Below are 25,000 nucleotides of genomic sequence, written 5' to 3' on the forward strand. Positions count from 1 at the left end.
CACCCTTGAAAAAGAGATTCATCATCTCCATGGGACTTTTCCTGTGCAGGTGATGCTGCCCCAAAAGGAGAGAAAGGTGAGAAGGGGACACAAGGAGTTAAAGGTGTTGCCGGGCAGAAAGGCGACGCTGGTCATAACGGGACTGCTGGTGGGAAAGGAGAACCGGGAAAAGAGGGGCCAGCTGGACCCCCAGGAGTGACTCTGGGGCTGGGTCTTAAAGGAGATAAAGGGGATAGGGGGGAATGTGGCACATTCGGGGAGAGGGGGCCGAAAGGTGATCAAGGAGACACAGGGTCTCCGGGAATCCCAGGAGCAATGGGAATCCCTGGAATGAACGGCAAGCACGGGGCACCGGGTCCTGTAGGAGTCAGCGGGGATCCTGGACCTCCTGGAGCACAGGGGGAAACTGGGGTGAGAGGGTCTCAGGGACCTGAAGGTGTAAGAGGGATGCAAGGCTCCAAGGGGGATCGAGGTTATCCCGGAATGAGAGGGGACCGGGGGATGCGGGGCTTCAAAGGAGCTAAAGGGTCCGGTCTTCCCCAAAAGCGCTCAGCCTTCAGCGTTGGAATCTCTCCCAGAAAGTCCTTCCCTCCGTCCGGCTTCCCCGTCCGCTTTGACAAAGTCTTCTACAACGAGGAGAACCACTTCAATGTTACCAGCAACAGCTTCATGTGTGTCCACGCCGGCGTCTACGTCTTCTCCTTCCACATCACCGTGCGCAATCAGCCCCTACGCGCCACGCTGGTGGTCAACGGCTCGCGGCGGGTACGGACACGGGACTCGCTGTACGGACAAGACATCGACCAGGCGTCCACTCTGGTGGTGCTGAGGTTGGCGGCGGGTGACCGGGTGTGGATGGAGACCCTCAGGGATTGGAACGGGGTGTACGCCAGCAGTGAGGACGACAGCATCTTCTCGGGATTTCTACTTTACTAACCCTGACGCTGAGGCCGTGTACTCATGAACTCTTACACATCTTGTATTTTGTGTCAAGTCAAGGACTACTGGACATGGTTTTCAATTAAAAAATGTTTAAAAGTCAAATAGATGTCCTAGTTCATGCTGTCTAAAGCCACCTAGAAGGAACCGCCTCAAGGATTGGCCCAGGGAGCATGATCACTGGTGGCTCCATCTAGTGGTACTCAGGTATAAGGGCTTGCATCTTACAACTTTATCAAGAACACACACAACGATGGTCAAACTACCGTATTTTCCGTACCATAGGGCGCACCGGATTATAAGGCGCATTAAAGGAGTCATATTATGATTTTTTTCTAAATGTAAAATATTTCCTTGTGGTCTACATCAGTGATTTTCAACCAGTGTGCCGCGGCACACTAGTGTGCCGTGAGAGATCGTCAGGTGTGCCGTGGGAAATTATGTAATATCTCCTAATTTTAACCATTGTCGGGTGCCTGCTGTAATAAAGTGCGGCAGATAATGTAATACTCTTCTATTTCAGTAGGAGGCAGCAGAGGGCGATATACCTGTAAAGACAAGCGAGGTAGGCTGCGTGACACGTGACACTGACAGTGTGGGATCGCAGCAGGAGGAGGCGAGCAAGTGACAGTGATGGAGAAGTTTTTGAGAAGGGAAAATGTAAATGCCGGACAGGGTCCTGGACAAAATTCTGACCCAAATGAAGGCCCCAGTATGAGTGGTCGACAAAATAAAAAAGACAAGACGGTGAGCTCGAGGCAATACAGCGAAAGCTATCTTTCATTTGGATTTACTTTCACCGGGGATGCGACAGCACCGACTCCGCAGTGCTTGGTGTGTGGTGAGAAGCTATCCAATAGCGCCATGGTGCCAAGCAAGCTTAAACGCCATCTCCAAACGAAACACCCTTCCGTTCAAAACAAGCCGATGGACTATTTTGTACGCTTACGTACAAACAATGAGAAACAGGCAACTTTTCTGAGAAAAACCACAAAGGTAAACGAGAGAGCCCTCAAAGCTAGCTACCTTGTTGCTGAACTCGTAGCTAAATCAAAAAAGTCCCACACTGTGGCAGAAACATTAATACTGCCAGCTTGTAAAGCCATCGTAAATGAGATGCTCGGCCCTGACGCGGCCAAAGAGATCGCTAAAGTGCCTCTCTCAGATAACACAATTGCCAGACGTATTGATGATATGTCTGCGGACATCGAAACTATTGTTTTGGAAAAGATGCGCATCTGTAAGAAATTTGCCTTGCAAATTGATGAGTCGACGGATATTAGTGGACATTGTCAGCTCTTGGCCAACGTGCGTTTTGTGGATGGAGAAGCCATTAAAGAAAACTTCCTATTTTGCAAGACACTGCCAGAAAAATCAACAGGAGAGGAAATATTTCGGGTCACGTCGGAATATTTTGACAAAAGCGGGCTTTCGTGGGAAAACTGCACAGGTGTCTGCACTGATGGAGCCGCAGCCATGGTCGGGCGCGTCAAAGGCTTCGTAAGTAGGGTCAAAGAAAAAAACCCGGATGTTATTGTTACGCACTGTTTTTTGCACCGTGAGGCACTCGTTGCAAAGACCTTACCAGCAGATCTAGCTCCTGTTTTGGATGATGTTGTGCGCATAGTGAACTTTGTGAAGACGCGACCTTTGAAATGTCGCTTATTTGCGTCTTTGTGTGAGGAAATGGGAGCGGAACATAAAGTGTTATTGCTCCACACGGAGGTCCGGTGGCTGTCGCGCGGCAAAGTGCTTGCCCGTGTGTATGAGCTGCGAGAGGAACTTAAAGTATTTCTGACAAACGAGAGGTCCGATTACTCAAAGCTGCTTGCAAGTAATGAGTGGTGTGCAAAGCTGGCATACCTGGCTGATATATTTCATCATCTGAATGAACTGAACACACGGATGCAAGGCCGAAATGAAAATCTGCTTACAAGCACTGATAAAATGAATGGATTCCGTTTGAAGTTGCAGCTCTGGCAACAACATGTGCAGCGTGGCAACCTTGAAATGTTCCCATTCACCGAGAAACTGCATGATGGCAACACTGCTGCAATGTGCGAAGTGATTGGCACACATTTGAAAACTCTTGAGAAAAAGTTGTTATTTTATTTCTCTTCAGCCTTCACAGAATGCCTTGACTGGGTCAGGGACCCATACAGCTCAGCATCCATTGCTGGTAAGGACATGACTTTAAAGGAGCAAGAGGAACTCATTGAACTGAAACAAGATCGGGGTTTAAAGCTAAACTTTGCTGATCTTCCTTTGGACAGTTTTTGGTTATCTGTTGCCAAGGAGTTCCCCATTCTGGCCAACAAAGCCATTTTGACATTGCTCCCGTTTTCAACCACATATCTATGTGAGCTGAGCTTCTCAAGCTTGACTGCGATAAAAACTAAAAACAGAGAGAGACTGAGAGCTGTTGAGGAAGAGCTTCGTGTGTGTCTTTCTACCATTTCTGCCAGGATATCCATTTTGTGTTCATCGAAACAGGCCCAGGTTTCACACTAGGTGAGTATAAATACATTTAGAAACTATATTATTAACTATATGTATTATATACTGTGTTAGAGTGTCATTTTGTGTAATTTTGGTTGGTGGTGTGCCGCAGGATTTTGGAAATGTAAAAAGTGTGCCGCGGCTCAAAAAAGGTTGAAAATCACTGGTCTACATAACATGTGATGGTGGTTCTTTGCTCAAAATGTTGCATAGATGATGTTTTACAGATCATCTTCAAGCCGCTTCAGGATGTGCTGTTCCCGACCGGAACTCTCTAATAACTAAAGTTCCTTGGGTGAATAACGTAGACTCACTACACCGGTATGTTTTAGTGCTTTCATGGTGAGTTCACTGACAGATATAAGTAAGAACTTTACACTACTTTATATTAGAAATGGCAACAGCGGAGGATGAATGTCCCACAACAAGAAGATAGAGAAAAAGAAGAAGTTTATCGACTACGGCGTTGGGACGGACTACAAAGGCGGACTTATTTTCAGGACTTATGCAGATCCCTAATACACATCAGCAGGTACCAGAAGGTAAGAAAAGTTGTTTTTGCATAATATTGCGAAACAAAACGCCAGATAATATGTCTTACCTTATACACACACCATAATAATACTCCTATGTTGAAGCACAGTACAATCCATCAAGCGGTGTGGCTTCATAGCTTACCAAAGTCCTACTAAAACATTTTGATAGGTTTTTGAGCGCCGTGTGTAATGTTCTATATTCTCAATGGAACATATGAAATGTTGGTGGTTTACTTGAGTCATATTGCCATCATAGTGCAGCGTACACTTATCTCTTATGTGTGACTGCCATCTACTGGTCACACTTATCATTACACCATGTACCAAATAAAATAGTTTCAAGGTGGGTAAGCTCAAATAATTGTATTCCTTACATTAGGCGCCTTAAAGTCTGGAAAATACGGTACGTGTCCTTTTCTGCAGGATCCAAATAAAATTGTGGGGTGCAAGGCCGTCACGAAGAGAAATTCAAGTGTTATGATCAGGCTTTGATACTGTCAAAAAGTAAACACCAGTGTGAGGAAGTAAATGGCATTTTGTACAAGAAAATAATCCCTATTTTGACGTCGTATAACTCTCATGCTGGTTTAAAAGCCAAGGAGTATAAATATGTTTTAAGACGTGATTTAAAAGTCATTAAAGCGAGAATAGCAAGAGGGATGTTGTTCCAAAGTTTTGGAGCCACGGCAGAAAATGCACCATCACCTCTGGATTTTAAACGGGTTTTTGAGACGACAAGAAGAAACTGACTGGGATGAGAATCAGCACTTCCAAATCCGAGTCCATGGTTCTCGCCCGGAAAAGGGTGGAGTGCCATCTCCGGGTTGCGGAGAGACCCTGCCCCAAGTGGAGGAGTTCAAGTACCTCGGAGTCTTGGAAGAGGGCATGGTGAGATCGACAGGCGGATCGGTACGGCGTCTTCAGTAATGCGGACGCTGTATCGATCCGTTGTGGTGAAGAAGGAGCTGAGCCGGAAGGCAAAGCTCTCAATTTACCGGTCGATCCACGTTCCCATCCTCACCTATGGTCATGAGCTTTGGGTTATGACCGAAAGGACAAGATCACGGGTACAAGCGGCTGAAATGAGTTTCCTCTGCCGGGTGGCGGGTCTCTCCCTTAGAGATAGGGTGAGAAGCTCTGCCATCCGGGAGGAGCTCAAAGTAAAGCCGCTGCTCCTCCACATCGAGAGGAACCAGATGAGGTGGTTCGGGCATCTGGTCAGGATGCCACCCGAACACCTCCCTAGGGAGGTGTTTAGGGCACGTCCGACTGGTAGGAGGCCACGGGGAAGACCCAGGACACGTTGGGAAGACTATGTCTCCCGGCTGGCCTGGGAACGCCTCTGTATCCCCCGGGAGGAGCTGGACGAAGTGGCTGGGGAGAGAGAGAAGTCTGGGCTTCCCTGCTTAGGCTGCTGCCCCCACGACCCGACCTCGGATAAGCGGAAGAAGATGGATGGATGGAAGAAGAAACTGGTCAGCTGACCTTGTGGGGGTGCACATCTTTAAAAGGTCTGACATATATTGTGGCGCTAATCCGTTAAGAGATTTAAAAACAAACTAAAATTAATTGCTAAGTGAAGTGGGAGCCAGTGAAAGGATGCTAAAATGTGTTCATGTTTTTTAGTGGCAGTTAAAAGGCGAGCAGCAGCATTTTGGACTAACGGAGCGGTGGAGGCCTGCACCATTCCAACGTGGAGGGAGTTGCAGTCGTCCAAACGCGATGAAATAAAAGCATGGATTACCCGCTCAAAGTCGTTAAAAGATACAACTGATTTAATTTTTAAAAACTAGATCGTACAACGGAGTTAATCTAATGTTCCAATTTTAAATCATTGTCCAACTTAAAACCAAGATTTGTGACTGTGGGTTTTAAATAAGGCATCAGGGGGGTCCCGGTCACTGGGGGGAGCATTCTGTTACAATACAATTGATCCAGTTAAAGGTGATTATGATCATCTTTATTCCGATCAGTGAATGTTACAATTTAAAGTCATAAAAAATAAAGTGTGCAATGGTAGGTCAGTTATTGAGTACCACCCTAACCTGCACAATAGAAGGAAATGGAAGGACTGGAAAAAAGTTGCAGTAATACAGCGTTGTGTCATGAAGTGAAGGCACACTTGACGGTTCAAATGTCGCAGTGTGAGTACACCCAAAAATGCTCATCATTCAGTAAACTAACCTTTTTGTTTAGGGTCACTCTTCAAATGTTTCCTCCTCGCTCAACTTGGACACACCCAAATGCGGCACCTTAGCCTTGCAGCTGTACAGACCGGGGGTCCGTTTGACCAGGTTAAAGTTCTCCGAGGTGGCCGTCCCCACTCGCTTGTTGTTCTTGTAGAAGTAGTAGTTGATGGGCGGAGCCGGAGCGCGGGCGTTGTACTGGACACGGCAGACCAGCTTCATGAGGTCTACCTGAAGCAAGTCGTTGTCTGCAACCACCTCCAAAACTGGTTGTGTCAGAAGCTCTGGAATAGAGCATATATGGAAGACATGATCAGTCGTATTATACCGTAAGTACAACAACTTACTGTGCACCATCTACTGATCCATTGGTGGAGAAGAATTACAGTTAGGTAAGGTTGTATTTTTGCTTCACTTTAAGCGTGAGTGAAGAACGCACTACCGACCTGATACATCCGAAAGAGACAGAGATGATACGGTATTATCTGCTCACAGATGCAACCTGGTGGTTGGTTGAGCACGCTGCAGTCCCACTCCTTAATGCTTCAGTCACATACAGGATTCTCACAGGAATGAAGCAAAAATACAACCTTTAAACTAAATCAGCAGTTCAGTTCAAAACGTGCGACTACCTGCCGTGTTTTTGCACGGGGTCCTACAAGAAACAAGTACAGTCCTCCCGCATGACCAAATCATCGAGATTTAGAATCAGATTTATTGGCCAAGTATGTCTGACACAAAATGATTTTTTCTTGGTAGACTGTGCTCTCTATAACTCAAATATTTGTCATAGTTAAAACCTAAAAAAAACAGTTTTTTAGGAGCTTCGGCTCCTTCTTCACCACAACAGACCGGTGCAGTGACTGCATCACTGGAGACGCCGCACCAATCCGCCTGTCGATCTCGCGTTCCATTCTTTCCTCACTCGTGAACAAGACCTCGAGATACTTGAACTCCTCAACTCGAGGCAGAACTTCACTCCCGACGAGGGGTGCAGTCCTCCCTTTTCCGACTGAGAACCATGGCCTCAGATTTGGAGGCGCTGATCCTCATCCCTGCAGCTTCACACTCGGCTGGAAACCGCCTCAGTGAACGCTGAAGAAGTCAACAGGACCACATCATCTGCAAAAACCAGGGATGCGATCCTCTGGCCACCAAACTGGAAACCCTCCACACCCTGACTGCGCCTAGAAAGTCTGTCGATGAATAATACAACACTGAACTTTTTATTTAGTTAGGTTTGGGACAGGTGTGCTGCTGGTGTGGCCCCAGTGCGCCACTGAGTTTTTGCATTTGCTCCCTCACATGACAAATTAGAGAGAACATTGGCCCGCAGGTCAAAAAGGTAAAGAACCTGTGTTCAACTATTAGAAACATTAAGATAATTAAAGTGGAGGAGGAGGGAAGAGTGGATGGTGAGATCGACAGGCGGATCGGTACGGCGTCTTCAGTAATGCGGACGCTGTATCAATCCGTTGGGGTGAAGAAGGAGCTGAGCCGGAAGGCAAAGCTCTCAATTTACCGGTCGATCTACGTTCCCATCCTCACCTATGGTCATGAGCTTTGGGTTATGACCGAAAGGACAAGATCACGGGTACAAGCGGTGGAAATGAGTTTCCTCCGCCAGGTGGCGGGTCTCTCCCTTAGAGATAGGGTGAGAAGCTCTGTCATTCGGGAGAAACTCAGAGTAGATAAGGTGGTTCAGGCATCTGCTCAGGATGCCACCCGAACGCCTCCCTAGGGAGGTGTTTAGGGCACGTCCGACCGGCAGAAGGCCACGAGGAAGACCTAGGACACGTTGGGAGGACTATGTCTCCCGGCTGGCCTGGGAACGCCTCGGGATCCCCCGGGAGGAGCTGGACGAAGTGGCTGGGGAGAGGGAAGTCTGGGCTTTTCTGCTTAGGCTGCTGCCCCTGCGACCCGACCTCGGATAAGTGGTAGAAAATGGATGGATGGATGGAAAATAATTCAAACTTAATTCGGAGGTCAAAACGTGCACATAAACTCACCCAAGACCTGAACTTGAACGCCGGCTGAAATCACAGAATAGGTCCGTCCGTGGTTGTCCCACGACGCCCTGCAGGAGTACAGTCCCTGGTCCTCCGGGTTCAAGCGGGGCAGGTACAAACGCGGGCTGAAGTCACTCTGGGTCACGACCGCGACGCCATCTTTGTACAAAATCACCTCGTGGAGTCGCGGGCTGTCCCGGACGCGGCACGTCACGTTCAAGGTTTCTCCGACGAGGACGGGATGCAGGGGGGCCTCGAGAATGGCCCAACCTCCTGGAGAAAGATCAATGACGACCACAATGTATCCCAGCGGGTATCTCTCTACACTGGTACCTCAACTTAAGAACGCTTCGAGATGAGAGCCGTCTCTCGGCTAATTGTTGTGCTTTACCTTACAAGCAACCATTTCAGTTACAGGCGTCCTTGCTAGGATTAGCTCAGGGGTGGCCACACCTTTTCTGCAGGCGAGCTACTATTTTTCAATTGACCAAGTGGAGGGGATCTACATCATTCATATATATCATTTATATGTATTTATTTATGAAAGAGAGGGTTCTGTACAGCAGCCAGCCGAGAAGAATCTTACCGTCCACATTGATGTCCACGGGCGGGCTTTTGACGGTGAAAATGTTTCCCACCGCCGTGTCCCTGACGCCTTGGCATTGAAGCGCTCCACTCCCAGCAATGCTGCCTCTCAGCCTCAGCGTCAGCGTCTCGCTATTTTGCGGGAGCTGCTTGGAGTCCTTGAACCACAAGTAGTCCCAGGTGGAATTGTGGCTGTCGGTGATGCTGCATCTGAGCTGGACCTGTTCACCGGAGAAGACCCGGGAATGTCCGGAGGTCACCTCCAGTCGTGCGCTGGCGGAGGTCACGGAGGGCGCTACACACACACACACACACACACACACACACACACACACACGCAAACACACATTTTTGTATTTGTTACCTTCTTGAGACCTCTGAAAAATGCTTACCTCTTTAGGACCACCCTTTCTAGATATATAAAGATGTGTATTTACAACATTAATAATATATACATACTATGCAAATATAAAAAAGGTAAGCTTTTAATTATTTGTAATTTTTTTAATTTTTGGTCTGTAATTTGTTTTAATCTTCATTATTTACTTCGTTATTACAGTATGTCTCTATATACATATTTATATTTATTTAATTTTTAATACATTTTGGCCAAAGGAGGCACATTTCAATTTCTTACACACACTTGTTATTTCATATGTTGGCCGGAGGGGGGAGCACTTCAAATTTTTACACACACTTGTTATTTCATATGTTGGCCAGAGAGGGAGCACTTCAAATTTTTACACGCACTTGTTATTTCATATGTTGACCAGGGGGGGATCACTTAAAATTTTGACACACACTTGTTATTTCATATGTTGGCCAGAGGGGGAGCACTTCAAATTTTTTACACACACTTGTTATTTCATATGTTGACCAGAGGGGGAGCACTTCAAAGTTTTACACACACTTGTTATTTCATATGTTGACCAGAGGGGGAGCACTTCAAATGTTTACACACACTTGTTATTTCATATGTTGGCCAGAGAGGGAGCACTTCAAATTTTTACACGCACTTGTTATTTCATATGTTGACCAGAGGGGGAGCACTTAAAATTTTTACACGCACTTGTTATTTCATATGTTGGCCAGAGGGGGCGCACTTCAAATTTTTACACGCACTTGTTATTTCATATGTTGGCCAGAGGGGGAGCAATTCAAATTTTTTAACACACACTTGTTATTTCATATGTTGGCCAGAGGGGGAGCCCTGGAAATTTTTACACGCAGTTATTTCCTATGTTGGCCAGAGGGGGAGCACTTCAAATTTTTACACGCACTTGTTATTTCATATGTTGGCCAGAGGGGGAGCACTTCAATTTTTTTACACACACTTGTTATTTCATATGTTGGCCAGAGGGGGAGCACTTCAGATTTTTACACACACTTGTTATTTCACATGTTGACCAGAGGGGGAGCACTTCAAATTTTTTAACAAACACTTGTTATTTCATATGTTGGCCTGAGGGGGAGCACTTCAAACATTTTTACACACACTTGTTATTTCATATGTTGGCCAGAGGGGGAGCCCTGGAAATTTTTACACGCAGTTGTTTCCTATGTTGAGTTTGAGTTTGAGTTTATATCGAACATGCAAGCATACAACATGATACATCACAATTTCCAGTTTCTTTTCAACATGTTCGAAAAGGAGTAGGAAGAAGCAGAGCTTATTTAATCCTACCCCTTTTCTTTACATAACAGTTGCAAAACTTTTTGTTCACTTCCTGTTCACAATTTTTTCACAATAAACTCCATAAGTAATTACAATAAAAATAAATAAATAAATAATAGTAAGAATTTAATAATAATAATTGGTGAAGTAAGTCATATTTCATATGATGAGATAAGTAAGATTACTTTAAGAATGAATGAATGGATGGATGAAATAAATTGAGAATGTTTGTCATGGTTCTTCTTCATTGTACTTTGTAAACACTTTAAGTTTGAAGAGTTTCTTGAAGTGGATCATATTAGTACATTGTTTGATTGCTTTGCTTAATCCATTCCATAATTTAATTCCACATATTGATATACTGAAGGTCTTAAGTGTTGTACGTGCAAACAAATGTTTTAAATTACGTTTTTCTCTAAGATTATATTTCTCCTCTTTTTTTGAGAAGAATTGTTGTATATTCTTGGGTAGCAGGTTATAGTTTGCTTTGTGCATAATTTTAGCTGTTTGCAAATTCACTATGTCGTGGAATTTCAGTATTTTTGATTCAATAAATAAAGGATTTGTATGTTCTCTATATCCAACATTATGTATTATTCTAACTGATCTTTTTTGTAACACCGTTAATGAATGAAGTGTACTTTTGTAATTATTTCCCCATATTTCTACACAGTAGCTCAGATATGGTAACACTAGTGAGCAGTAGAGAATATGAAGGGATTTTTGGTCTAGAACATGTTTTGCTTTATTCATTATTGACGTGTTTCTTGCAACTTTATGTTGTATATTTTTTACGTGAGATTTCCAGTTCAATTTATCATCAATCATTATACCTAGAAATTTGGTTTCGTTTACTCTTTCAATTTCTATTCCGTCTATTTGTATTTGTGTTTGACTTTCTCTTCTACTGTTACCAAATAGCATTATTTTAGTTTTACTAAGATTCAACGATAGTCTGTTTTCGTCAAACCATCTTTTTAATTTGTTAATTTCTTCTGTTATTATTTGTATTATCTCCTGTGTGTTCTCTCCTGAACAAAACGCTGTTGTATCATCCGCAAATAATACTAACTTTAAATCTTTTGTAACTTTACAAATGTCATTTATATAGAGATTGAATAATTTAGGTCCTAGTATTGATCCCTGAGGTACACCACAGGATATATTTAGCGTTGTAGACGTGTGTTCGCCTAGCTTCACGTATTGTTTCCTGTTCGTTAGATAACTTCTTATCCAGTTTAAGACTAACCCTCTGATGCCATATCGTTCTAGTTTTTTGATTAAAATATTGTGATTAATTGTGTCAAATGCTTTAGTTAGATCCATAAAAACCGCTGCTGCACATTTTTTACTATCTATTGCATTGGTCATTTCTTCTGTAATTTCAATTAAAGCCATTGAAGTTGAAACATTAGCTCTGTATCCATATTGGTTCTCTTCGAGTATTCTATTTTTATTTATGAAACTTTCTAATCTGTTATTGAACAGTTTTTCAATGATTTTAGAAAATTGTGGAAGTAGAGAAACAGGTCTATAATTTGTAAATTGATGTTTATCTCCAGTCTTATAAATTGGTGCAACTTTAGCTATTTTCATTTTGTTTGGAAATGTACCTGTTTGAAATGATAGGTTACTAATATACATTAATGGTCCTGAGATCTCTTCAATAACCTTTTTTATCGTTTCCATATCAATTCCGTTACAATCAGTTGAAGTCTTAGATTTACATTTTTTCACGATTGTAACCATTTCCTCCTGTGTCACATTACTGAGGAACATGGAGTTGGGATTTCGCTCTATGGTATCATTATAGTCCTCAATTGGAACTGGGTCTGGAATCCTTTCTTCCAATTTTGGTCCAATATTTACAAAATAATTATTGAAGCTTTCAACTACTTCCTTTATGTTGTCATTTTTTTTATTTTCATCTAAAAAGTATTGAGGGTAGTCCCTCTTAGTTCCATTTTTAATAATGCTATTGAGGATGCCCCATGTTGCTCTCATATTATTTTTGTTCCTGTCCAACAATTCACTGTAATATTCTTTTCTACATGATCGTAGTATGTCTGTTAACTTGTTTTTATACTTTTTGTACTTAATTTCTGCCTCTATAGTTCTTTGTGCTATAAATTCTCTATATAGTGTATTCTTCTTCTTACAAGCATTTTTTAATCCTTTTGTCATCCATGGTTGATTATTCTTTCTCTGCTTGTTACTGAGTTGTATCCATGGACAATGTTTGTCATAAAGTATTATGAACTTGTTTAAGAAATGTTCATATGCTTCATCAACCTCTTTTTCATTATACACATTGTCCCAATCTTGCTTTTGTAGCTCAATTTTGAAGGCAGTCATCCTCTTCTCTGTGCATAGTCTTCGAAATGTCCTTTTGTCTTCCATGTTCTTCTTGTAGTTTCCATTATATATTGTAAAAACTGGCAGATGATCACTAACGTCGCTTATAAGTAGACCACTTGTAGTGTTATTATCAAAATCATTGGTAAAAATATTATCAATAAGCGTGGCACAGTGTGCTGTGATTCTGCTTGGCCTTGTGATTTTAGGATATAGACTGATGCTGTACATTGTATCAATGAAGTCATCAATAGACTTTTGCTTGTTGGGGTTCAATAAGTCAATATTAAAGTCACCACATAAGAACATTATTCTTTGACCATTGTCCATGTAAGTTGCCTTGATCCATTCTTCAAATGTTTCTATACTTGACTTAGGTGATCTATATATACAACTGATGAATATGTTTTTGCTTTTTTCCTGACATATTTCAATGGTTATACATTCTAAGATATTATCAATGGCAAATGACATGTTTTTTACCACTTTGTAGTTCAGGTTCTTCATCACGTACACAGCTACTCCTCCTCCATTTTTGTTGGTTCTGTTGATGTAGTTTAGTTCATATCCCTCCAGATCAAAATCTATTCCTTTTTTATCATCAATCCATGTTTCTGTGACAGCAATCACTTTGAAGGGTTCGTTGATGTGTTCCAAAAAGTTCTTAATGTTATTGTAATTTGCATACAAGCTTCTACTATTAAAATGAATAATTGACAATTTGTTATCACATATGTTGGCCAGAGGGGGAGCACTTAAAATTTTGACATGCACTTGTTATTTCATATGTTGGCCAGAGGGGGAGCCATGGAAATTTTTACACACAGTTATTTCCTATGTTGGCCAGAGGGGGAGCACTTAAAATTTTGACATGCACTTGTTATTTCATATGTTGACCAGAGGGGGAGCACTTCAAATGTTTACACGCACTTGTTATTTCATATGTTGACCAGAGGGGGAGCACTTCAAAGTTTTACACACACTTGTTATTTCATATGTTGGCCAGAGGGGGAGCACTTTAAAAAATGTTACACACACTTGCTATTTCATATGTTGGCCAGAGGGGGAGCACTTCATAGAAATTTACACACACTTGTTATTTCATATGTTGGCCAGAGGGGGAGCACTTTTAATTTTTACACACACTTGTTATTTCATATGTTGGCCAGAGGGGAGCACTTTTAATTTTTACACACACTTGTTATTTCATATGTTGACCAGAGGGGGAGCACTTTTAAAAGCGACACAGTCAATTTGAAAAATCCCTCCTTTTTGGGACCACCCTCATTTTGGAGCAGTGCTTTTATTGTGAAGACAGGAACTGTGCAATCTGTCTTTAGAGTTTTGACGGCAAGTAAGGCACGATAGTCTGTTGAAATAAAAAGTGTTTCTGGCCTTCCTGTCGGTCGTTTTTTTCTTAATAATGATCTGGCAGCAGCCAGCGTCATCTCACAAGACCCTCGGGTGCCGTGAATGTCAATCAAGTGACCAAAGTGAGTGAAGGTCACTTGATTGACATTCACAAGTCACGTCTTGGTGAAGATTGATGATCCATCATTTTTAGCTCTATTTTTTTAATGCCTGGCTGGTGATGGACTGACACACCCTCCACCATGGACTGACACACCCTCCACCATGGACTGACACACCCTCCACCATGGACTGACACACCCTCCACCATCGACTGACACATCCTCCACCATGGACTGACACACCCTCCACCAGGGACTGACACACCCTCCACCATGGACTGACACACCCTCCACCATGGACTGACACACCCTCCACCATCGACTGACACATCCTCCACCATGGACTGACACACCCTCCACCATGGACTGACACATCCTCCACCATGGACTGACACATCCTCCACCAGGGACTGACACACCCTCCACCATGGACTGACACACCCTCCACCATCGACTGACACATCCTCCACCATGGACTGACACATCCTCCACCAGGGACTGACACACCCTCCACCATGGACTGACACATCCTCCACCATGGACTGACACATCCTCCACCAGGGACTGACACACCCTCCACCATGGACTGACACACCCTCCACCAGGGACTGACACACCCTCCACCATGGACTGACACACCCTCCACCATCGACTGACACATCCTCCACCATGGACTGACACACCCTCCACCATGGACTGACACATCCTCCACCATGGACTGACACATCCTCCACCATGGACTGACACACCCTCCACCATGGACTGACACACCCTCCACCATGGACTGACACATCTTCCACCATGGACTGACACACCCTCCACCATGGACTGACACACCCTCTACCATGGACTGACACACACTCCACCATGGACTGACACACCCTCCACCATGCACTGACACACCCTCCGCCATGGACTGACACGCCCTCCACCATGGACTGACACACCCTCCACCATGGACTGACACATCTTCCACCATGGACTGACACACCCTCTACCATGGACTGACACACACTCCACCATGGACTGACACACCCTCCACCATGGACTGACACACCCCCCACCATGGACTGACACACCCTCCACCATGCACTGACACACCCTCCGCCATGGACTGACACGCCCTCCACCATGGACTGACACACCCTCCACCATGGACTGACACACCCTCCACCATGGACTGACACATCCTCCACCATGGACTGACACACCCTCCGCCATGGACTGACACGCCCTCCACCATGGACTGACACATCCTCCACCATGGACTGACACACCCTCCACCATGGACTGACACACCCTCCACCATGCACTGACACACCCTCCACCATGGACTGACACACCCTCCACCATGGACTGACACACTCTCCACCATGGACTGACACACCCTCCACCATGGACTGACACAACCTCCACCATGGACTGACACACTCTCCACCATGGACTGACACACCCTCCACCATGGACTGACACACCCTCCACCATGGACTGACACACTCTCCACCATGGACTGACACACCCTCCACCATGGACTGACACACTCTCCACCATGGACTGACACACCCTCCACCATGGACTGACACACCCTCCGCCATGGACTGACACACCCTCCACCATGGACTGACACACTCTCCACCATGGACTGACACACTCTCCACCATGGACTGACACACTCCACCATGGACTGACACACTCCACCATGGACTGACACACCCTCCACCATGGACTGACACAACCTCCACCATGCACTGACACACCCTCCGCCATGGACTGACACACCCTCCACCATCGACTGACACATCCTCCACCATGGACTGACACACCCTCCACCATGGACTGACACACCCTCCACCATCGACTGACACATCCTCCACCATGGACTGACACACCCTCCACCATGGACTGACACATCTTCCACCATGGACTGACACACACTCCACCATGGACTGACACACTCTCCACCATGGACTGACACACCCTCCACCATGGACTGACACACCCTCCACCATGGACTGACACACCCTCCACCATGGACTGACACACCCTCCACCATGGACTGACACATCTTCCACCATGGACTGACACACACTCCACCATGGACTGACACACTCTCCACCATGGACTGACACACCCTCCACCATGGACTGACACACCCTCCACCATGGACTGACACACCCTCCACCATGGACTGACACACCCTCCACCATGGACTGACACACTCTCCACCATGGACTGACACACCCTCCACCATGGACTGACACACCCTCCACCATGGACTGACACACCCTCCACCATGGACTGACACACACTCCACCATGGACTGACACACCCTCCACCATGGACTGACACATCTTCCACCATGGACTGTCACAGCTTATATACATGTGTGTGTGTGTGTGTGTGTGTGTGTGTGTGTGTGTGTGTGTGTGTGTGTGTGTGTGTGTGTGTGTGTAATATGGCACACATACCCACGGGGGACGCCAGCAGGGCTACAACTGTAAGAGAAGAAGATATTTCAGGAGTTGATGAGAAATATTGTAATGAAACAAAGCAAACTCACCCAGAAAGGAGATCATCCTTGTGGCTTTCTGTTGTCGTACAGATCGGACTTGTGGAGACTACTTTTATTCCTGAAGGGAAAGGAAGTGAAAGTAGTTCCGAACGACACACCACTCAGGAAGTCCTCTTTTCTGCCTTATGTTCCAAAAAGTGGAAGCAGCACTACTCTGATATTGCTAAAGTGCTATCTCCATTTAGTCTTTACATTGGGAAGGCCAATGGTTGCAGAAAGTACAAAGTCATTTAATAGACTTTTAAGAAGAACCAAATGTTGGAACCGCGAGTCAGGATGGTGTGTGGAGAAGCTAAATGCCCGTGTCGGTCTACCAGGTAATAAACATGTTAAAGCAACAGTTTGAAACAAAGTTCTACTAGAAGGTGACATTGCATTCTGGATTTGATTTTTGATTAGGAGTCTAAAATGGCTTTTACAGCAAAGAAGACTCTGACCATGTTCTATGTTTGATAAGAACAAAAGTCTTGGACACAATTAGTTGTGTTGGTTGGCTGAAATGTCATGAGCTGTTAGATTATTCAAACCAACTGTTTAGACAATTGCTTGAAGGCATTTCCGCCTACCTATCATTTTAAGTTACAGTTTGGTACTTAACATGAGCATCGATTGCATCATACCTTATAGTTGTTCAGCCTACCATTCTAAGTTACAGTTTGGTAGTTACCATGAGCATCGATTGCATCATACCTTATAGTTGTTCAGCCTACCATTCTAAGTTACAGTTTTGTAGTTAACATGAGCATCGATTGCGTCATACCTTATAGTTGTTCAGCCTACCATTCTAAGTTACAGTTTTGTAGTTAACATGAGCATCGATTGCATCATACCTTATAGTTGTTAAGCCTACCATTCTAAGTTAGTTTTGTAGTTAACATGAGCATCGATTGCGTCATACCTTATAGTTGTTAAGCCTACCATTCTAAGTTACAGTTTTGTAGTTAACATGAGCATCGATTGCGTCATACCTTATAGTTGTTCAGCATACCATTTTAAGTTACAGTTTGGTAGTTAACATGAGCATCGATTGCATCATACCTTATAGTTGTTCAGCATACCATTTTAAGTTACAGTTTGGTAGTTAACATGAGCATCGATTGCATCGTACCTTATAGTTGTTAAGCCTACCATTCTAAGTTAGAGTTTTGTAGTTAACATGAGCATCGATTACATCATACCTTATAGTTGTTCAGCCTACCATTCTAAGTTACAGTTTGGTAATAAACATGAGCCGCGATTGCATCATACCTTGTAGTTGTTCTGCCTGCCATTCTAAGTTACAGTTTGGTAGTTACCATGAGCATCAATTGCATCATACCTAATAGTTGTTAAGCCTACCATTCTAAGTTACAGTTTGGTAATTAACATGAGCGGGGATTGCATCATACCTTATAGTTGTTCAGCCTACCATTCTAAGTTACAGTTTGGTAATTAACATAAGCATCGATTGCATCATACCATTCCAAGTTACAGTTTTGTAGTTAACATGAGCATCGATTGCGTCATACCTTATAGTTGTTAAGCCTACCATTCTAAGTTACAGTTTGGTAGTTAACATGAGCATCGATTGCGTCGTACCTTATAGTTGTTCAGCCTACCATTCTAAGTTACAGTTTGGTAGTTAACATGAGCATTGATTGCATCATACCTTATATTTGTTCAGCCAACCCTTCTAAGTTACGGTTTGGTTACCAAACTGTAACTTAGAAGGGTTGGCTGAAGAACAACTATAACGACCCCGACAAGCGGTAGAAGACGGACGGACGGACGGATGGACAGACCGACCGACTGACCCCGCCTCCCATCCCTCCCGGGTAAGTATTTTAAACAATATTGGGACTTTTGAACATTTTGGCCGCCTTTTCCCCTCTTCTTCCTTGCCTTCCTGTGTGACTTCTCTGGGTGTATTTTGAGGATTGATTGTAGGCATTTCAGCCTACCATTCTAAGTAACAGTTTGGTAGTTAACATGAGCATCGATTGCATCATACCTTAAAGTTGTTCAGCCTACCATTCTAAGTTACAGTTTGGTAGTTAACATGAGCATCGATTGCATCATACCTTAAAGTTGTTCAGCCTACCATTCTAAGTTACGGTTTGGTAGTTAACATGAGCATCGATTGCGTCATACTTTATAGTTGTTCCAGCTTGGAATTTGGGACATGCTCTCCCTGAGAGAGCATGAGGAGGTTGAGGTGGGCGGGGTTGGGGGTGGGGGGCGGGGTTGAGGTGTGGGTGGGGTTGAGGGTAGCGGGGGGGTGTATATTGTAGCGTCCCGGAAGAGTCAGTGCTGCAAGGGGTTCTGGGTATTTGTTGTGTTGTGTTACGGTGCGGATGTTCTCGCGAAATGTGTTTGTCATTCTTGTTTGGTGTGGGTTCACAGTGTGGCGCATATTTGTAACAGTGTTAAAGTTGTTTATACATCCACCCTCAGTGTGACCTGTATGGCTGTTGACCAAGTATGCATTGCATTCACTTGTGTGTGTGAAAAGCCGTAGATATTATGTGATTTGGCCGGCACGCGAAGGCAGTGCCTTCAAGGTTTATTGGCGCTCTGTACTTCTCCCAACGTCTGTGTACACAGCGGCGTTTTAAAAAGTCATAAATGTTACTTTTTGAAGCCAATACCGATCATTTCCGATATTACATTTTAAAGCATTTATCGGCCGATATTATCGGACATCTCGTTGTCTCTCCTTTGACAAATGGACAAAGTTTTTCGCTAAGTAGAATCACAGCTGACACGGACATTCGGAAAGTCCCTTTGAAGTCCCTTCGTCTGACAAGTGTTGTATCCCAAATAGCTGCAATGTCTTTCTCTTAAGGGATTCATGTGTGATTTCCACAAGCGTCTGTACATGTAGAAGAAGGAGAAACACGGGCATGTCTGGATGACTCGCCTCCATATTTCCAGTGGTTAGCTCCGAGTTATGAGACCGCTTTATTACGAAGCTGGCTGTGGCGCGTTCTGTCTGATGTCACTTCCTGTGCGGGGCGCGGTCTTTCTGGCCTCACTTCCTCTCCGAACTCAGTTTGACCAACAAACTCACACAAAAGTCAAGGCATTTTCAACTTCAAGAAAATAAAACAAAAGCAAATACAGATAGTAATAATACAAAAATGTTTTGAAAAAAAATAGACAAAAATGTTTTTAACAAGGATATCAATTGGAGGCCTTTGGTACTTTTAATCATTCTCCAAGATTGTATTGTTAATTTAAAAGCATTAAGCCAATGGGAAAATGTAGGTTTTACTTTCAGAAATCGACAATGATGCATAATAATATTGACGAGCATTTCTATGTTACCATCAATTTTCCCTCTAAGGTGCGCGCCTGTGCAATTGCGCACTGCTAAAGCGTCCTCTGCGCACGGCAAATCTATGCCACGCACAAAATCCAATAAAAAATAAGCGCATAACAATTTTCGACACACGGACACGACAGAGAAAACAGTTTTCGTCATCACTGTTCAAATATTGTAACGTCTGTCGAGACGCTTTGAGGACATGAATTCCATCCATCACTTTACTGAGCAAAACTCTTTATTGTCGGCCATAAACACATCACCAAAACATTAGTGAAAAAAATGATATCTAGCAAAACTGGTCATTTTCTGCAGTACAAACCAGACCATAAGCAACTTTGTTATATCAACAGCAGCCGCTCGCTCTTTCTCACTTGCGCCAACACATGCACATATGGCACTTAGCCAGTGATGCGTTTACAGCCACACAAAAAGTCGGGACAACTCCAACACCACACATAGAGTGTCATTCCAGGTCGTTACTCTATGATTTACCAATCAAATGTGTGCTTATTCTATTGTCATTTATTAGGAATCTTAATTGATAAATATTAATCATGAAATGCTGTTAGTATATTAAATAAATACTCATAAAAATATATTTTTTACAAAGAGGAAGTTGCAGGAATGTTCACATGATCCCCTGCTTAAATCTCATTGTGCAACATGTGAATGTTTTAATGGGAACTAAATGCAATGTCTGAAAGGGATACAAATTATTTCCAAAGCAGGACCTCCACCCAGACCAGGGGTCGGCAACCCGCGGCTCTAGAGCCACATCTTTAGCGCCGCCCTAGTGGCTCTCTGAAGCTTTTTCAAAAATGTATGAAAAATGGAAAAAGATGAGGGGAAAAAATATATATTTTTTGTTTTAATATGGTTACTGTAGGACAGGGGTCGGCAACCCAAAATGTTGAAAGAGCCATATTGGAGCAAAAATACAAAAACAAATCTGTCTGGAGCCGCAACAAATTAAAAGCCATATTACATACAGATAGTGTGTCATGAGATATACATTGAATTGAGATGACTTAAAGGAAACTAAATGAGCTCAAATATAGCTACAAATGAGGCATAATGATGCAATATGTACATATAGCTAGCCTAAATAGCATGTTAGCATCGATTAGCTTGCAGTCATGCAGTGACCAAATATGTCTGATTAGCACTCCACACAAGTCAATAACATCAACAAAACTCACCTTTGTGCATTCACGCACAACGTTAAAAGTTTGGCGGACAAAATGAGACAGAAAAAGAAGTGGCATAAAACACGTCCTAGAAAGTCGGAGAAAGTTATACCGGGTACATGGAAACAAACTAAGGTGAGTTCAAGTACCGCCAAAATTAGTAGGACAAAACGGCGCTCGCCAAATACTCGAATCAGTGAAGCATGTTTAATACAAACAGTGTGCTTTATAACAATTAGGGAGGTTTGTGTCATGTTTGTCCTCATACAGAAACCATATTAAAACAAATTTATTTCTTTTCCCCTCATCTATTTCCATTTTTCATCCATTTTTGAAAAAGCTTCAGAGAGCCACTAGGGCGGCGCTAAAGAGCCACATGCGGCTCTAGAGCCGCGGGTTGCCGACCCCTGCTGTAAGAGGACAAACATGACACAAACCTCCCTAATTGTTATAAAGCACACTGTTTGTATTAAACATGCTTCACTGATTCGAGTATTTGGCGAGCGCCGTTTTGTCCTACTAATTTTGGCGGTCCTTGAACTCACCTTAGTTTGTTTACAATGTATAACTTCCTCCGACTTTCTAGGACGTGTTTTATGCCACTTTCTTTTTCTGTCTCATTTTGTCCGCCAAACTTTTAACGTTGTGCGTGAATACACAAAGGTGAGTTTTGTTGATGTTATTGACTTGTGTGGAGTGCTAATCAGACATATTTGGTCACTGCATGACTGCAAGCTAATCGATGCTAACATGCTATTTAGGCTAGCTATATGTACATATTGCATCATTATGCCTCATTTGTAGCTATATTTGAGCTCATTTAGTTTCCTTTAAGTCATCTTAATTCAATGTATATCTCATGACACACTATCTGTTTGTAAGATGGCTTCTAATTTGTTGCGGCTCCAGACAGATTTGTTTTTGTATTTTTGGTCCAATGTGGCTCTTTCAACATTTTGGGTTGCCGACCCCTGACCCAGACAAACAATACAAGTACACAGTTCATGAAAAACAACATTTGTTGTTATTGTCATTGTAAGTGGGCCTAAACACTTATATTAGAAAATAACCTCATGGAAATGACTGCTGTCATTTGATTATAATAATAAGAGAATGTTGTATGTCTATCTGTGTTGGCCCTGCGATGAGGTGGCGACTTGTCCAGGGTGTACCCCGCCTTCCGCCCGAATGCAGCTGAGATAGGCTCCAGCGACCCCAAAAGGGACAAGCGGTAGAAAATGTATGAATGGATGGAGATGTAAGTTGTTATTTAGTCAGGTTTGGGACAGGTGTGCTGCGGGTGTAGCCACAGTGTGCACGTCTGATGTTGCTCACATGGGCCTTAAACGCTGGTTTAGTTTGGCTGAAACGGGGCTTAGGCTAAAGAATTATTCGTTTAACGCAGGCCTGGGCAATTATTTTGACTCGGGGGGGGGAACACATTTAGAGAAAAAAATGTCTGGGGGCCCGGTATATCTATTTTTAGGAACACTGATACAAAACCTCACAATAATGTCTGATTGAATGCTAAAAACATTATGACAGACCGCCTTAAAAAACGTCATGGAATTTTAAATTTTCCTACGAACGATAAAACACTGAATATTGACCAAATATGAACGTCACACCCCCCCTTTCGGTCGACGTATTTCACAATCAAGTGAAACGCAACAAAAATGCAACAAACAGTGAAATATGACCGCGAAGGGTACAAAATAAACCCACCTACAATCTGATGTATCTGGTACAGCAGTAAGCTTTAGAACTTTATTGCGAAAATCTCCTTCTGCGTCTGTGGAAACGCTCCCCGCCCACACTGCTTGGTGCCTCGTCTGAGCTGCTGTGACTTACATTACCATAGTAACTAATTGGATGACCATAGTAACTAATTAGATGACCATAGTAACTAAATACAAGACCATAGTAACTAATTAGATGACCATAGTAACTAATTAGATGACCATAGTAACTAATTACAAGACCATAGTAACTAATTAGATGACCATAGTAACTAAATAGATGACCATAGTAACTAATTAGATGACCATAGTAACTAAATACAAGACCATAGTAACTAATTAGATGACCATAGTAACTAAATAGATGACCACAGTAACTAATTAGATTACCATAGTAACTAAATACAAGACCATAGTAACTAATTAGATGACCATAGTACCTAATTACAAGACCATAGTAACTAATTAGATGACCATAGTAACTAATTAGATGACCATAGTAACTAATTACAAGACCATAGCAACTAATTAGATGACCACAGTAACTAATTAGATGACCATAGTAACTAATTAGACGACCATAGTAACTAATTACAAGACCATAGTAACTAATTAGATGACCATAGTAACTAATTAGATGACCATAGTAACTAATTAGACGACCATAGTAACTAATTACAAGACCATAGTAACTAATTAGATGACCACAGTAACTAATTAGATGACCATAGTAACTAATTAGACGACCATAGTAACTAATTACAAGACCATAGTAACTAATTAGATGTCCACAGTAACTCGTTAGATGACCACAGTAACTAATTAGATGACCATAGTAACTAATTACAAGACCATAGTAACTTATTAGATGACCACAGTAACTAATTAGATGACCATAGTAACTAAATACAAGACCATAGTAACTAATTAGATGACCATAGTAACTAAATACAAGACCATAGTAACTAATTAGATGACCATAGTAACTAATTAGATGACCATAGTAACTAAATACAAGACCATAGTAACTAATTAGATGACCATAGTAACTAAATACAAGACCATAGTAACTAATTAAATGACCATAGTAACTAATTAGATGACCATAGTAACTAATTGCAAGACCATAGTAACTAATTAGATGACCATAGTAACTAAATAGATGACCACAGTAACTAAATACAAGACCATAGTAACTAATTAGATGACCATAGTAACTAATTACAAGACCATAGTAACTAATTAGATGACCATAGTAACTAATTAGATGACCATAGTAACTAATTACAAGACCATAGTAACTAATTAGATGACCATAGTAACTAATTAGATGACCACAGTAACTAATTATGACTATAGTAACTAATTAGATGACAATCGTAACTAATTAAATGACCATAGTAACTAATTAGATGACCATCGTAACTAATTAAATGACCATAGTAACTAATTAGATGACCACAGTAACTAGTATATCATGCAAAAGTGCAGATTCCAAGCATGTAAAGACTTAGTATAGTTGAAGACTTCCGGTCATTATACAACATGAGTGCACATCATAATGGCAGCTACACTTTACATCTTAAACATCTAAAAAAAATATTTTGGAATGTCCGGTGGGCCAGATTGAAAAGCTTAAGCATGTGGCCCCCGGGCCTTAATTTGCCCAGGTCTGGTTTAATGGGTTAAACGACTTAGTGTAGACATGGCCTTAGATACGAAAATACATCCAACAAAATTAGGACATATTCATTTATAAAACAATTGGGACTACTAATTGTAAGTGTCACATACATCACATGTTTTACAGAGAATATATCAATGTAGATTATGGTTGTGTCAGAAAGTGTTTTAGTCTTGTCTTATTCTGACACAGTTTTGAGATGTCAGATTTCCTGTGCTCTTAATTTGGCGATCTAGTCTGAGACGTCATTTCCTG

The 25,000-nt window shown here is 42.8% G+C and overlaps 3 protein-coding genes across 10 annotated transcripts in view; 2 read left to right on the forward strand and 1 right to left on the reverse strand.

The window, feature by feature from the left end:
• The window catches only part of otol1b (otolin 1b), an 8,553-nt gene extending 7,517 nt beyond the window's left edge, over positions 1 to 1,036 (forward strand). For all 5 annotated transcript variants that reach the window (XM_062059889.1, XM_062059890.1, XM_062059886.1 and 2 more), the window contains exon 6: positions 50 to 1,036. In XM_062059889.1, coding sequence (XP_061915873.1) covers positions 50 to 936 — 887 coding nt within the window. In that variant the 3' untranslated portion in view covers positions 937 to 1,036. The remainder of the gene's footprint in view (positions 1 to 49) is intronic.
• LOC133658176 (Fc receptor-like protein 3) overlaps positions 1 to 21,447 on the reverse strand; it is a 37,198-nt gene extending 15,751 nt beyond the window's left edge. The window contains exons 1-7 of one of the 3 annotated variants that reach the window (XM_062059894.1): positions 21,335 to 21,447; positions 16,817 to 16,886; positions 16,725 to 16,751; positions 8,756 to 9,049; positions 8,170 to 8,442; positions 6,159 to 6,444; positions 1 to 388 (exon numbers count right to left, since the gene is read on the reverse strand). The exon at positions 1 to 388 is cut by the window's left edge and continues 344 nt beyond it. In XM_062059894.1, the coding sequence (XP_061915878.1) occupies positions 6,173 to 6,444; positions 8,170 to 8,442; positions 8,756 to 9,049; positions 16,725 to 16,751; positions 16,817 to 16,832 (882 nt within the window). In that variant the 5' untranslated portion in view covers positions 16,833 to 16,886; positions 21,335 to 21,447 and the 3' untranslated portion in view covers positions 1 to 388; positions 6,159 to 6,172. Of the gene's footprint in view, positions 389 to 5,926; positions 6,445 to 8,169; positions 8,443 to 8,755; positions 9,050 to 16,724; positions 16,752 to 16,816; positions 16,887 to 21,334 lie in introns of those variants that run through there. The other 2 variants (XM_062059893.1, XM_062059892.1) reach the window with 2 other exon arrangements.
• LOC133658173 (zinc finger BED domain-containing protein 5-like) lies at positions 1,336 to 3,861 on the forward strand. Of its 2 annotated transcripts, XR_009827410.1 has the most exons (4): positions 1,336 to 1,381; positions 1,463 to 3,450; positions 3,652 to 3,759; positions 3,831 to 3,861. XR_009827410.1 is itself a non-coding variant. In XM_062059884.1 (2 exons), exon 2 carries the CDS (start codon positions 1,573 to 1,575, stop codon positions 3,448 to 3,450), a length of 1,878 nt encoding a protein of 625 aa, XP_061915868.1. In that variant the 5' UTR covers positions 1,336 to 1,381; positions 1,463 to 1,572; the 3' UTR covers positions 3,451 to 3,576. The 2 variants fall into 2 exon arrangements, 1 of the variants encoding a protein (XP_061915868.1); XM_062059884.1 differs by lacking the exons at positions 3,652 to 3,759; positions 3,831 to 3,861 and having other exon boundaries at positions 1,463 to 3,576.
• Positions 21,448 to 25,000: the final 3,553 nt, after the last annotated feature.

The sequence above is a fragment of the Entelurus aequoreus genome, linkage group LG10 (genome assembly GCF_033978785.1).
Source record: "Entelurus aequoreus isolate RoL-2023_Sb linkage group LG10, RoL_Eaeq_v1.1, whole genome shotgun sequence".
Lineage (NCBI taxonomy): Eukaryota > Metazoa > Chordata > Actinopteri > Syngnathiformes > Syngnathidae > Entelurus > Entelurus aequoreus.